We start from the raw sequence: 15,643 nt of genomic DNA, 5'->3' as shown, positions 1-15,643 counted from the left end.
TCAGCCGACAGTCGACTTGTGTTTTGTTCTCATATCTTGTTTCTTCTGGGAATTTATCCCTTCTATCATTATGAGTTAGTGTAACAGCTTTTTAATTTTTTCTGTTTTTTTCCCCCAGTTGAAGGTAAAAACATTTTTTAACATTCATTTTTAAAACTTTGAGTTCCAGATTCTCTCCCTTTGTCCCTCCACACTCCCTCATTGAGAATTAAAGTAATTAAATATAGGTTATATATGTGTAGTTATGCAAAACATTTCTTTAATAGTCATGTTATGAAAGAAAACATAAACTAGAAAAAAAAAGCCAACAACAAACTCCTTTAGAAAAATAAGAAAGTAAAAGAATTTGCTTCAATCTATTTAGACACCATCAGTTTTTTCTCTGGGGATGAATACCATTCTTTATTTTAAGACCTTTAGAGTTGTCTTGAATCATTGTGTTGCTGAGAATAGTTTTCTCATTCACAACTAATCATCTAAAATAGTGTTACTTTGTACACTGTACATTTCACTTTGTATCATCTTATGGAAGTCTTTCCAAGTTTTTCTAAGAGCTTCCTGCTCATCATTTTTTCTAGTACAGTAGTATTCCATCATAATTGCATACAATTGATTCAGCCTTTCTCCAGTTTATGGGCATCCCCATAATTTCCAATTCTTTGTTCTGCAGTATCTTTAAAAAAATTATGAACATAAAACACTAGCTAAAGTGAGTACCTTGATAGACATATAAAACAGGAAAAAAAAAAGATTGAGAATTTGAAACTGAATATTGTGTAAAACTTGCTTTTCTTTTCAGCATATGTCAAGTTGAACATGTAACTTTCAAAGCCATTCTGCATATCCATGGTTCCTACAGCAGCTCTTGAAAGAAAAGGATAAGGTAATGGGCTCAGTCTGAGGTTTCATGATAATTCTTTGATTATTCTTTTTTTTACAGAAGAGCTCTATGGTGATTTTGAAGACCTGGAGACTGGGGATGTGCACAAGGGAAAATCTACTGAGCCAAAGGAGGAAGAGGAGGAAGAGGTATGCTTCCATCATCTTTTAGATATGATCCACTTCCTACCATACAAATCCCTAGTGTGGAAGGAAGACTGATTGTCCTTATAACTGGGCGAGAGGATGTGTTAATTTTTAGAGAGTCACTTTCCCTATTTATTGACAAATAAAAGGGGGGAGGGAACTGAAGCAGCAATTAATTGAACATTCATAATGGGGTTGCTATTACCTTCCATGAATAGGAATTTTTGACATTTTTTTCTCCTTCATTTGAGGGATCATGCAAAATTGCATAGAAAGGTGCCACAAAGTTGTTTCTCCTTTAGTCTGTTATTACTTCTTTCTTTTAGTAATTGATTAATAGATTATTCTGAATGAAGATGGTCAGGGAAATGCCTTGAGACTATATTTAAACTCCCTTCATTTGACACTTTTATCGGTATTTTGGAAGAGAAACACAGATCACTACATTTAACAAATTTATGGATATTATGTTGGAAGACAGAGCATTTAAAATCTTAGCCTGGGGTTATGAATCACATTTAATAAAATGAAATTTAATAAGATCGAGGCCTTCATTTTATCATCTATAAAATGAAAGTATGAGACTAGTCAGATATATGGCTTTAGTCTATGGGATTTTTAGCTAGACTCAGGAATTTTTTGTTTTATTTGACTGCAAATTGAAAATGGTAGTGTGTTACAATATCTGTTATAAAGCCTGCCCTCTGTGTTCTATGAAAGTTTTAGAGTGTTAAGTTCACTTCTATCTTCCACACTTTAAAGATGTTGCTAAACTTAAAGGAGGCAACCAGGAAGATGAAGGGTTCTGGAAACCATGTCACATGAGAACTACTTGAAGGAATGAGGAGTAGCTTAGAGAATCCCCAAAATTGATGTGATAATTATCTTCAGTTATTTGAAGAGCTGTTATGTGGATGACTATTATAGGGAAGCATGTTTTAGCTTAGCTGCAGGGAAAACTTTGTTAACACTTAGAACTACTCAAAATTGAAATGTGCTGCTTATACTAGGAGTAAGTGTTGAGGCAAAGGATGATGCACTCTTTGTTGGGGAAGTGTCTGCTCTCAGGAGGGGTTGTTTGCCACTGAACCATGGCTCTGGATTTCAAGATGTTTTGTTTCTAAGGGATTTCCTCAGGAAGAGATAAATAACTGTTCTTAGATTAGATGTAAATTTCTTCAAAAAATTCTTACAATCAGGTAAGTAAAATAGCATGAAGGAGGAATTAGGGCTGCTGCTGCCTATGTGCATTCAAGAAAGTCTTAATGGCAGTCCAGTGGTATCAGCCATTTTTGGTCTGTTCACTGTCAAAGTTGAATTCCCTTCCAGAGATTTTGTGGTTGCATATATTCTTCTTTTGTCTTAATCTCTCTATCACTTGGTATAAGTTTTCCTCTTTTCCTTTATTTCTCTGACATCTTTTTCATTGTATTCCATTGTAATCATTTACTGCTTTTTTTTTTTTTAAGCCAATCCCAGTAGTAAGACACAAAGCACCCTTATTTATTTATTTATTTGTTTGTTTGTTTGTTTAGTCATTTATTTTGCTGCTGCAAAATACTTCTTTACAGATAGGTCTTTTTTTGTTATTAGTATCTTCCTTGGGGAAATTTAAACTCAGAAGTAGGATTGCTTTGAGCAGTTTTATAACTAACATAATTCCCAGTTGTTTTCCAACATGATTGCACCAGTAGGGCATATATATATATATATATATATATATATATATATATATATCTTTTTTTTTTCCTTCTGTACCCATCAATTTATGAACTTGTCTATTTTATCATCTTTGCTAATTATATAGTGTGGGGCAATCCATTTCTTGTTTTAATATGCATTTTTGTAGTTACTGGTGATTCTGAGTCCTTTTTAAAGACACCATTGTTTCTTTGAGAACTGTTTATTCTCATCCTTTGATTATTTTATTGTTTAGTAAATAGTTTTTAATCTTAGAAATTTGTATTAATTTCCTTTGGATTTTAGGAATCAGACTTTGATTATGAGAACTGTTTTACACAAAGATTTCTTATTTCAAGAAAGCTTATGTGAGAAATTCTCAAGGTTTTAAAGTTAAAATTTTTAGCATTGCAAAACTGAAAATCAGGAGAATCGGGACTGAGATGGACTGGGGTGGAAAAAAAGAAGGAAGGAGGCATTTATTTAATCCCAAGAAGTGGGGGTGGGAAGTAGAGTACAAGTACTATTTTAAAGAAAAAAGTTAGAAAAAAGCAGTAGTTACCAATTCATGCTTCAGGTAAGTAATATTTACCTCATATACTTGAAAGATAGTACGTCAAAAGCTGTCCTGTTTCATGTACCAGGAAGCTGTGGTGTAATGAGACACAGATGGAGAATGAAAGAGAACACAGGTTTAACTTTAGCCATTTTCAGTTAGGTGTTTTTTCCCCCTTATCTGTTTTTCCCTGTGTGATTATAAAATTATAAAATTTTATAAGATGAAAACAATCCTAAAGCTTTTTTTTTTTTTTTCCCTGCTAGGTTGAAAGTGTGGAGGAGGAAGTTAAAGAGGAAGAAGTGCCTAAGGTAGAGGAAGATGCAAAGAAAAAGCGTCTGGAGAAAAAACGGAAATTGAAAGAATTATTTGATAATGAGTATGATGAAGGAGAAACCACATATTTTGACGATCTTAAAGGTGAAATGCAGAAGCAAGCACAGGTAATCCATCAGAGCTTGTCAGCCTCATTTGTGACTATAAAGTTTGTAGTTATTGGAACCAGACTTAGTTCCCCTTTTCCCCCTTTTCCCTCTGCCTTGCCCATTGTATCTTCCTAAATCTTTATTTTATGAATACATAAGTAGAACTCTATGCAATAAGACTATTCAACTAGTGTGGACTATTCAACTAGTGATAGAACACGGTCTGAAGGCAGGAGACCCTAAGTTCGAATTTGGCCCCAAACGCACACTAGTTGTTTGACCTAGGCAAGTCATTGCATCTCTGTCTGCCTCAGTTTTCTCAGCTGTAAAACGAGGAAAATAACAGTATCTACCTCCCAGAATTATGACGATCAAAAAAGATAATGTTTGTAAAGTACTTAAAACGGTGCCTAGTACATAATAAGCATTAAATAAATGTTATCATCCTCATCCTCATTATTAAAAAGCAAAACAAAACACTGTAAATACTTGGGAAGTTTTGTGAATTGGGCAACTTTATGATCCAACTGTTCTGTTAGCTCACTGTTTGCAACAGATCTGTGACTCACTCTGGAACTGAGTTTCCTCATAACAGGTGTGAGCAGCCAATCTCTAAGCACTCATCCAGCTTTGACCTGTGTTTATTATAAAAAGTGTTAAAACAAACTGTCAGAGAGGAAGAAAAATTAGGGGAAGAAGTGGGATTAAGGACATCTCAGGTTCTGTGGAAGGAATGTCAAGGAGAAAGAGCTGTCTGTCCAAGGAATTTGATGTAGGGGCTAAAGCAGATGTCGATAAGCTGGGATTCTAATGAAACAGAAGATGCCAAACACAGACAGTTCAGGCTTGAATGGACTTAGTCATGGGGTGCCATCAAATTAAGATAGGAGAGATCATTTTTACTTAAAAGGAGGAGGGGAAACCTGAGGAGAGAAGAAGTTACAATGAAGTGTTGAGTACAGTAGAAAATCAGGAAAACAAAAAAAAATTGCTTTGTAGTGGGTAAGACCCAGCTAATCTGGCAAAGAAAGGCTTTGACACATCTATTCAATGAATATATGGCTTGGCATATGAGAAATGCCGGAAGAGCCACAGAGAGGAAGGAAAATGCTTCAAAAAGAGCAGGAACTTTTGGGTAGTTATAATAAGACATCTTTGAACCATGTTGTACTTTTATGTTGAGTAATGAGAAGAAAGGTAGACAGGTTCTTTTCAGCTATCCAGATTAGCTGTTCCTTGAAAAAGCAAAGAGAACACCCAGATTTTGCTTTGAAAAAGGATTTGTTTTTGACATTATTTTCCATGAATTTCAAAATTACTGCTATGTATGTTTTACATTTTAAAAATAAAGATAACAATATTATGATTTTTGTCTCACATGTAGCTTAACCGAGCAGAATTTGAGGATCAAGATGATGAAGCCAGAGTTCAGTATGAAGGCTTCCGACCTGGGATGTATGTCCGGATTGAAATAGAGAATGTTCCCTGCGAGTTTGTGCTTAACTTTGATCCCCACTACCCAATTATTCTGGGTGGTTTGGGCAACAGTGAAGGCAATGTGGGCTATGTACAGGTGGGTAGGCATTCTTAATTCTGTGGTTTCTGTCATTTAAGGCTGCTTGCAATATTTGGCTCCAACTGGCCTTCCCTTATTTCAGATCAGTCCCTTTCATGTATTCTATATTCTAGCTGTACTGGACTTATATCTCAATGTCTCTGAGCAATCCTATGGGTTATTTCTAATGCCTGGAACCTACTCCTTCCTGAGCTGCATTTATGAGAATCTTCTTTTGTGGCTCTGTTCAGGTTTTGCAACCTCTTCTAAGAAACTGCCTTTAATTCTCCCTGTTGAAAGTGATCTCATTTTCTTTAATTTTTCTTTTCTTGTTTTTTTAGATCCTTTATTCTCAAAGCTTTTATATCTTTTCCTTCTATTTCCTCTCTCCTCCGTTTGTTGTTACAGACAACAAAAATGAAATCCTCACAACAAACATTCACAGTCCAGAAAAACAAATCCCCTTATTGGCCATGTCCAAAAAAAACATGTCTTGCTTTATGTTTTAATTCCTTACACCTCTGGCTCCATGTGATTGTTGTCATTCACCTTCTAAATTCACCTTCTTTATGATATATATGAATTCTATATCCTTTAAAATTATTTTCTCTAGAATTTTGAAATCATGTACATTGTTCTCTGAGTTGTGCATCAGATCTTAGAGATCTTTCTAGTTTACTCTGAAACCATCCATTTTGTCATTTCTTATGGAACAGTAGTATTCTAGGGAAGTCATAGACCATAATTTGTTCAATCATTTATTTCTAGTATTTGGGGGGAGGGGTTACCCCTTCCTAATTTCTGGCTACTGTGACAAAAGTTACAATAAATATGTTTATACATACCAATTTTTTTCCTCTTTGAACTCTGGAATGTAGGCCTAAACGTGTTATAGTTGAGTCAAAATGTTTATTTTGGTAACTTTTTGGTCATAGTTCCAAATTGCTTTCCAGAATGTTGTGAACACATTCATTACTCCTCCAGCAGTGCACTGGTGTACCTGTTTTTTCTTCTTTTGTTATAATTGCCAACATGTTTGTGTAGTACAGCTGCAGTGTTAATTTGTGATTCTCTTGTTATTAGTGATTTGAAGCATTTTTCGTGTGGTTGTTGATCTTCTAGCTTTCTCCTTTTGATAATTTCCTCTTCATATGCATTGCCAATTTACCTTTGGGGTAATGGCCTCTTTGTCCTTAATGTTTTATACCTAAGATTATATCTATTTTATGTTCATGATGATTCCCCTTTCACAGATTAGAAACTCTTAAGGGCAGGGGCTATTGTTTTTTATCTCTGTATTCTTGGTATCAGACACAATGTCATGCACAGAGTAGGTGTATCTTTAAAGTTGAAGTAAATTCAGTGAAGCTTTAATATATGGAAATTTAGATATGTGTTGGCTTTTATTTTCCTGTAATGCCAATAGATGATTTTTTTTTTTTTTATTTAGATGCGATTTTTTTTTTTTTTTTTATTTAGATGCGTTTGAAGAAGCACCGTTGGTATAAGAAAATTCTCAAATCTCGAGATCCCTTGATTTTCTCCCTTGGATGGAGAAGATTTCAGACTATCCCATTATATCACATTGAAGACCATAATGGGCGACAAAGGCTTCTTAAATACACCCCACAGCATATGCATTGTGGAGCAACCTTTTGGGGTAAAATGGTTAGAGTGATTAATCCATTAGTTATTTTAAACCTTTCAGGTATTAGTGTTAGGTTTTTTTTTCCCTTTATACAATTTTACAACATACAACCCTCATTAGAAAATTTAGGATATTGTGACTGAAATTTTAAGATGACTACAGATTCCAATGAAAGAATTTAAGAACTTTTTGTTGAAAGCTTAGCATCTGAGAGTGTGTAGAAGTATTTCCTCCCCTGAATATGTGACTTGCTTATCAAGGCCTCCGAAGAATAGTATATGACAAGCTGGTTTTGAGAGACCTTACTTGTGCTTGTGCCTCTTCACTTCTGGAGGTACCATGAAATCCTGAAATCCTCTGTATTGCCTACCTTCCCCCTTTTATTGCCTACCTTCCCTTTTTTGGTTCATGGTGTTTCATTTCTTTTTTTCATTTACTTTTAGGTCCCATCACCCCACAGGGAACTGGGTTTTTGGCGGTTCAGTCTGTCAGTGGTACAATGGTAAAGTCAGATTTCTTACTTGATTTGGGAAGCATTTTTAAAGTGTGGGATTAATTGTGGATTTGGAAAAAAAGCTTCTGCAGTGAAGTTTTTTACCACATGTGATTTGCTATACTGTTGTTTTTTACTTCCATGGGAAGGGTGGGGAGTTGGGAAGAAGACAGTAAAACTTCATTTCCTCTAAAAAGCAAATAAAGTACACTTTTCATCAGAAGTCCCTTTTATATCTTTTGAATAACTTATCATTAGTACACTCTTGTGTCCCCTTTAATTGTCTGGTGAACCTTTTTCAAAATAATGCTTTTAAATGTATTGCAAACTATAGTAAAATAAATTTAAATCAAAATAATTTTTAGAAAGTCATGGTCCCCTGACTTTTTGGGCTTTGGTGGACCCAAGTTTAAAGACCCTGCTCTAGAAGGGGCACTAAACTTGTTTATAGGCTTGATTTTAATTCCCTGGAGTCTGAGTACCTAAGAAGCATAAATGTATAAAATGTCCCACAGTCTTTTTTGTTCTTGTCATTTTTTTAGACTGATTTCCGGATAGCTGCCACAGGAGTTGTCCTTGACTTGGACAAATCTATAACAATTGTGAAGAAATTAAAATTAACAGGTTTTCCTTTTAAAATCTTCAAGAACACCTCATTTATTAAGGTTGGTATGTTCAAACCATCTATCCAACTATTCTCCCATCCTTCATACATATGATGTGACTATTACAGGGCACTGGGCAACATTGATTTTAAGCCCTTTAGCCTCGTTTTGATGGTGCTTTTGTTTGCCATGCTGCTCTATATTTTATGGGGATTTATAATCTTCGTAGTTTTTGAAAATCAAATTTTAAAATGAAAAGAAAATGCTAAGCAATTCAGTACTTAATGGGAACTAGAAAATTGATGCTATTTTTAAATTTTACTAGGCATTTTAAATTTCTTCATGTCTACAAATATTCCTAGAAATCTTAAAGGAATGAATGGAATAGGAAAAAAAGACATTCAAAGAAAGTTTTTGTTTTCTAATCCTGGTCTACTCAATGACTTTCTTAACTTGGAGAAGTTCATAGGAATGAGGATTGAGAATTGAGAAGAACATTAGGGGATCAGTTAGTCCAACTCCCTCATGTATAGTTGCTGAAACTAAGACCCAGGGAGATTGTGTCTTACCTACAATTAGGTAGAAAAGGGGAAATGTAGTATTTGAATCAAGAGAATCTGATTCCAACTTCAGTCTTGTTCCTCTTCTACCAAACTCAATTACTTAGTTTGCTTGACTATTCATTTGTAAAATCCAGATAATAATATCTGTGTTACTTATAGGAATTGCTAGAAATCTGATGACTCACTAGGAGCTCTGCAAATTACCATACAAATGAAATGTGTTGGTAGTATATTTTATGCACATCATGACTTTATAATGCAGCTAAAGTGAGGTGATTGTTCAAATTAGAGCCATAGGCCTACAGGCTGAAAGTCATCATGTTCATTGGGCATAGAAGTACAACAGGATCCTCTATTTTTATTCGTTGGTGAATTTTCTTCCTTAATAGAAGCTTTTTTGAGATTCTCTATTGAGAAAGACTAGGCCTATGCAATAAATGCCTATGTTTATTTTTATCTGTTAGGCAGATATTTTTCTTCTCCAGGGTTAACATTTTATAAAACTTTTACATAATGACTCTTTGACAAAGGTCTCTCTTCTCCAGAGAACTCTACTGTAATGAAGCACAGCAGAACTTCAAATAGATTAATGAACACACACAGAGTCCTGGTTTCCAACATTTAGCCCAGATATTTCTTTATTCAATGTCAGTTTTCTGTTGATTATGAATTTTGGTTGTTTGTGTTTTATTCATTATTTTTAAAAAAAATTTCTTAATCATTGATTTAAAAGTCTTGACTATAGAAGTAGAGGGCATGATTAATGTTTGATAAAATCACTCACAGGGAATGTTCAACTCTGCCCTGGAAGTGGCCAAGTTTGAAGGTGCTGCAATCCGGACCGTCAGTGGAATAAGAGGACAGATTAAGAAAGCTCTTCGAGCCCCAGAAGGTGCTTTCAGAGCCACCTTTGAGGACAAGTTGTTGATGAGTGGTAAGTAACCTGCTCTGATCTGACTCAAGTAATTTACTTTGTACTAGTATTTACTAATTTATCATAGTTCAGGCCATTATTCAAAGAGATTTTTAGGGGGCCACTGCAATTTGAATATGTTATATTTTTGCTATTGATAAGAGGTACAGTTTATTTGGATTCTTTTTGATTCAACTTATAGTGTCAGCCTTTAAAAAAAAAAGATTTAGTGAGGGTTTAATGAGCAGGAACGTTTGATTTATTTTAGTGACTTCTCCTGTCCTCTCGTTCATCAAAATCGGGTTTCTTTGATAAATTTTTAGTATTTTTGCTTCTAGAATATATTGATGAATACAGGATGCATTAATTATTCGATGATAATGGAAGGAACCTGTGTCACAGCCTCACCTTTATATTCCCCAAAACTACTGTCATTGTGTCTTGTATCTAACGATTTCTGAATAAATATTTTTTGAGAGAATGAATGAACTTTAGTTTCTTTTATAGATTTAAAATAAGAATTTTTCCCTTCTAGACATTGTCTTCATGCGAACCTGGTATCCTGTTTCCATACCAGCCTTCTATAATCCAGTAACATCTTTGTTAAAACCAGTGGGTGAAAAAGAAAGTTGGGCAGGAATGAGGACAACAGGCCAACTTCGCCTCGCAAATGGCATCCGTCTGAAGCAAAGCAAAGATTCTCTGTATAAGGTAATTCATTGTACTCAGAGAATAAAGCTATCAAGGTAATAATAAATCAAGCAGCATGTAATAATTGTCTTATTTCTTTCAACTCAAATTTTTCAAAACATTTGCATGCCAGTATAGTACAAATATTACTATGAACTCTTGCCTAGGGATCCTGATAAATGTTTACTTAAGCTAATTGCTAATAAAGTAGTAGGTGTATAACCTCAAATGTCTTCTTACAAGATTATGTGGCTTTGTACCTTCCCTGCCACTTCGAAAAGTATGTATACATAAGAGATGCTCAATAAATATGATAGATTACTCTTCAATTGTATCTAAAGGTAGAATTTAGCATTTTTGTAATAAGAGAAAACCTTTGAAGAGAATAAGTGACAAAGTTTAGAAAAATATATATTTGACATAATTTTAAAATATTGTATTGTGTGGCTTTATTTTTTTTTCAGCCAATAGTGAGGCAGAAAAAGCATTTTAATTCACTGCACATTCCCAAAGCCCTGCAAAAAGCTTTGCCTTTTAAGAGCAAGCCTAAGAACCAGGAGAAGGCTGCTAAGGTGCCAAGGGATCGGGTGAGACCAGCTGTTATCAGGGAGCCTCATGAAAAAAAGGTAGGACATTGCTATGACATACTATGCTTTGTGTTTTTATGTAATTTCATGATGCATTACTTTACTTTCCATTGCATCCCCATTTGTGTCTGGGGAAAATCTAGCTTTTTGAGAAAGATTATCTCTTGCTTCAGAAGAGGGACAACTTCCTTGATCTCTAGTCATATCTGTTTATGTGGGGGCAAGCCATTATCAGGGGAAAGAAGGGCACTCCCAAGATTAAAGTAGACTTCATCTCATTTGGGAGTAAAAAGGCAAAAGTATTTGCATGAATGAACCCTAACATTTATACAAATAGGGTTCATTTATGCAAATCCATGTCTTTATAGCATTCACAAATAGGAGCACACTAGACTATTTCATCATTGATAGTGTTTTTAGGTAATGTAATTAAGACATTGAGTAGAAATCTTCTGTGATTTAGGGGAAAAGATAGATTTGTCCCCTACAACATAAGCTCTCCTTAAAGGCATGAGTTTTGTCTCTTGCTTTAGTTGTATTTCAGGACTAGCTCTAATGATGCTAATAGTGGCCAGGGAGTCAGAAATATTTGGAGACACACATAAAAGTAAATCCTCTTCATGATGTTGTCAGAAAGATCTGCAGAGTTCTAAGGAAGATTTACCAGGTTGTATTTTGCCATTACTTTGTACCTAGTGAAGGCTGACAGTTGTTTACTCCCATTTGAACTTTATCTTTGATACACTGAGGGTTGATATATAATTTCCTGATAAGCGATTACAAAATGTCATGTCTCTAAAACACTGTTCTGATGGCTTGGTTCTCTCTCCCAATCAGATCTTCTCCCTGCTTGCCGCTCTTGGCACAGTGCACAGTTACAAGATGAAGAAGGCCAAGGACAAGCATCGCCAGCAGCATAAAGAGCATCTCAAAGTGAAGCAGAAGGAGGAAGAGGAGAAATTCAAGCGTCAGAAGGAGGCCAGGAAAAAACTCTTCCGAATCAGGGGCCAGAAAGAGCAGAAGAATCTGAGGTCGAGCCTGAAGGGGGCTGGGGCGTCAGGGGGGCAGGCATCCTTCTGAATGCTCTGGGCAGTGTCCGCTGCTTCTCTGAGGACCACTTTTAAAATATTGGTGGGCTTGAAGATAGCAAGCCAAAGAAAGGACTGGATTCTGAGCCAGACTTCTTGCTGAACTGCCCACAGACCACGTCTTGGAAAAGAGAGACCTAGAGGAAATGTACGGGTGACGTGGTGTGCGCTTGGAGCATTTGGAACACGTACAGATAGAAATTGAGATAATTTATGCTTTTGTGGATTGTTTCCTACAACACTTGAGGTACCGCAATGTAGTTGAGCTCACAGGGCCCACTACATAAAGTCATTAAAGTATTTTCTTGTGAATTATGGTGGAGTACTTTTCATTGTGGGCAAATGCCTCAGAAATTTGATTTTCAATAATTGCCTGCTGATCTTATTTTCATGATATGTCCTCTAGAGGGGGAAAATCAACAGCCTTCTCCTCCTCTTCCCCTCCCCCCCTTTTCAAATCCTTTTATTCTGTGAGCCCTTTGGATAGTTTCATTTAGCTCTGCCACATGGTATTCTTTACATGAAGACTTTAATTTTACTTTTTCTACTTGAGCATTTTTTGGCATTTGTGGTCTGCTACATGGTATCAGTATTAAGAAGTCTGGTGAGTCAGCTGGTTGGTATCCTCTGGGAAGGTTTGTCATTCAGCACCAACAACTTCGTGAAAGGCTTTCATTTTAGTGCCTTCCTTTTGGAATGACTTAGTGAATTTATAGGATGCCCTTAGAAATAACTCGATAGTGTATGCCTCAAGAGGAGGAGAGAGTGTTATCTTCTCCTAAGCATATAAAAAAAGAGGATGATCTCAGAGACTAGGTGGAACTTGGGAGCTGGCAGTAGCATTCTTGTGTGTTTGCTTGGTTGGAGCTGTATGTATCCTCCCTCTTCCTTTCATTTCCTCTTGTTTCATATCCATGGATATCTTTCTTTTACATGAAATGAGCAAGGAAAACAGTGCTGAATGAATGCTGTGCCAACAGACTCCTTTGATATGATTTGGGGTCATCTAAATCACACTACTCTAGAAATTTATGTTGGAGGCAAACTGTAAAGCCTTCTTTGTCTCCTTTGAATCAATTAGATGTTTACTTTTAAAGAAGTCATACTCAAAGCTGTTGGTCAGACACATTGATCTTTATTTCTTATAACATATTTAAAGCAAAATTGGAGAATCCAAGTAGTCTGTGATTGAACAGTTATCCAACTTTTCAGATTATTGATGAAATTGAGAAGTGTAATAAGTGTCTACAACAAATAGAAGCTGACAGGACCCAAAGGTAGAAATAGCAACTGCTTCTATAGGAGTGACTACTGAGGGAAAACATCAATCCCTGAAGTACATTTTTATCTGACTTACCTATAACTGAATACTGAGGTCTGCATATTTTTGAAAGGTAACTGAGCCCCCTTTGTTTTCCACTGAATAGTAATAGTTTGCCATCCTAGTAGAACAAGACGGAAGGGATTTGAATGCATGTCAGACTTGGAAGATGCTCTTGTAAGCTTTGTTTTGATATTTTAAAATTATAGCTACTTAAGAGTCCTATACATGTGAACTTAAATCTACAAATGGACTGTTTCAGATCTATTCCTGGGTGGCCAAATTAATCTTTTAATACAGGAGTAATTTTTTTGTTTGTTTGTTTTGTTTCATGGGTCCCTTTTACAGGCTGGTGAAACCATTGGTGGTTTTCACAGAAAAAATATTTTTCTATGAATAAAGTAAAAATACATAGGATTACAAAAGGAAACCACTTATATTGAAATGTAGTGGTCAAAATATTCGTATAATCCTAAGTTCATAGACTTCTTGGTAAGAACCCTTCTATAATGAATTGAGACCTTCTTAATTCAGATCCAAGCAAATTCCAAAAGCTAATGAGTAAAAAGAATTAAGAGTTTTGGCTATTAAAAATGATTTGAAAAGTAGGCAGTCTTTTTGCAAGGTTTAAAAAAAAAACAAACAACAAAAAACCATCTCACTAAGTTCATACTTTTCCACATCTGATGCATAGGAAAGAAGCTGCTCATTCCCACTTCGGTAAATATTGAGTATGTGCTGTATGTAAGACACTGTGCTAGGTGTTCAGAGGGTGTACAAAGAGGTCATTGGTAAGTGTATTTCTCTTAGAAGGCATGAGTATCACACTGGATTCTTAAAGAAGAATTCTTTGGAGGGGTTGGGTGAGAGGGGGGAAGATATGATTTGGGAAGAAAAGAACTAAGAAGATGCTATCTGAGAATAGAATTGGATTTGTGGGTCAGTCCTTAGAATATTATAAGGAAACATTCTGGGCTACATGGTGTACTCCTAACAAAGGCTTGTAAAATTGTTATTGTTTGTTGTTTTGAATATATTATAACAAGCATATAGAAAGAAGAAAGCTACAAATGTATGATCTACCAGGTGAGATATATAAAGAATAACAATGAAGGAAAAACTGCAGCCAAAACATCCAGAAATTCATGAGACAAAATCTAAAAAAAGAAAGAAGTAGTAGCAAAGTCTATGACCTCAAGTGAAAATAACAAGCCAGCTCCCTAAGGATGGTAACAATGGATCATTTACTCCCTTTTCCCTTCCCAAAGTTGAAAGTGACCTGAGGAATCAGAGATTAATGAACAGAAAATGATAAGAAGAGAGGGAATGTTTCCCTGGGAAGTTTGAGAAAGAAAGGGGAGGAAAGAGTCTAGGACTTAAGAAGCTTGTGCTGACAAAAAAGACTATTCCTTCTCCAGAAACTAGAACAAAGGATGAGCCAGTGGGGGAGGAGATGTGTAGGGGAGGTTTTATGTGTCCTGTAGGACAAAGCTTCTTAAATTGGGTCATGAGCCCATATGGGGTTATAAAAATTTTGGCAAGGTTTCTGAATTCAACAACCAAAATTTTAAAATCAAATACATTATGAATCTGAGATGTTTTTGACAGCGCATGTCTGTGTTGTATCATGCAGCTTCACTGCAGCCTTCAATCTGAACACACAGTATGCACACTCAGCTCAAATTCAAGACAGTCAAGTAAAAATTTCTCAGGCAAAAAGGGGTTGGGAGTAGAAAAAGTTAAGAAACTGATAGGAGGTAAAGTCTTTTGCTGAGAGGGAAGGAGAATCTGAAGAGGAGAGTGGACTAACCACAGGCAAAAGAAAGTAGGAGCACGCCTTCCGGTGGGAGAGAGATGATGACAACTGTGTATGAATAAGGTATATACAGGATAAATTGAAGATAGTCAACTAAGGGAAGGTACCAAAATTAAGAAGGGTTGGAGAAAAAATCCTGTTGAGAGATTTGAGCTAATATGGCAAGGGAATCCAGGATGCTGAGATGATGGAATATTCTGGTCACCAAGGGATAGCTATGAAAATATGTTGGGAGATGGAAGAATAGCGAGGAGGCCAGTGTCAGCTTTGAAGAGTTCATTAGGGAGTAAGATGTAAGAAAACTGCCTAAAAAGGAGTGTGATTAAATAGATTAGTAAATTTATTTTTATACATACTTATAATCTGTCCTATTCCCCAGTTTCATAACAAAAAAAATGAAAAAGACAAAACCCTTATGAACACATCCAGGAAAACAGATTCCTACATTAGCTAAGTCTGAAAATCTTCTATCTGCATCTTAAATTCATTGTCTCAGGAAATGAATACTATATTCCAACTTCAGCCTTATGAATACATGATTTATTATTTCATTGATCAGAGTTCTGAAGTCTCTTGGAAGACTTTCTTTAAAATGTTTTTCTCTATAATGTTACTGTCATTGTATAAATTACTTTGGTTCTGCTCACTTCTTACATCAATTCAGAGAGATCTTTCCA

General features: G+C 35.6%; 1 protein-coding gene across 2 annotated transcripts in view; it reads left to right on the top strand.

The window, feature by feature from the left end:
* Positions 1-12,162, top strand: part of BMS1 (BMS1 ribosome biogenesis factor) — a 32,650-nt gene extending 20,488 nt beyond the window's left edge. Inside the window, exons 13-22 of one of the 2 annotated variants that reach the window (XM_031956381.1) lie at positions 941-1,029; positions 3,529-3,705; positions 5,072-5,260; positions 6,722-6,902; positions 7,334-7,392; positions 7,926-8,048; positions 9,338-9,485; positions 10,000-10,175; positions 10,619-10,780; positions 11,579-12,162. In XM_031956381.1, the coding sequence (XP_031812241.1) occupies positions 941-1,029; positions 3,529-3,705; positions 5,072-5,260; positions 6,722-6,902; positions 7,334-7,392; positions 7,926-8,048; positions 9,338-9,485; positions 10,000-10,175; positions 10,619-10,780; positions 11,579-11,821 (1,547 nt within the window). In that variant the 3' untranslated portion in view covers positions 11,822-12,162. The remainder of the gene's footprint in view (positions 1-940; positions 1,030-3,528; positions 3,706-5,071; positions 5,261-6,721; positions 6,903-7,333; positions 7,393-7,925; positions 8,049-9,337; positions 9,486-9,999; positions 10,176-10,618; positions 10,781-11,578) is intronic. The other variant, XM_031956380.1, reaches the window with a different exon arrangement.
* The last annotated feature ends 3,481 nt before the right edge of the window (positions 12,163-15,643 follow it).

Source organism: Sarcophilus harrisii, chromosome 2 (assembly GCF_902635505.1).
Source record: "Sarcophilus harrisii chromosome 2, mSarHar1.11, whole genome shotgun sequence".
Taxonomy (NCBI): domain Eukaryota; kingdom Metazoa; phylum Chordata; class Mammalia; order Dasyuromorphia; family Dasyuridae; genus Sarcophilus; species Sarcophilus harrisii.
Note: the sequence above shows the minus strand (reverse complement) of the source record. Positions and strands in the feature narration are given on the sequence as shown.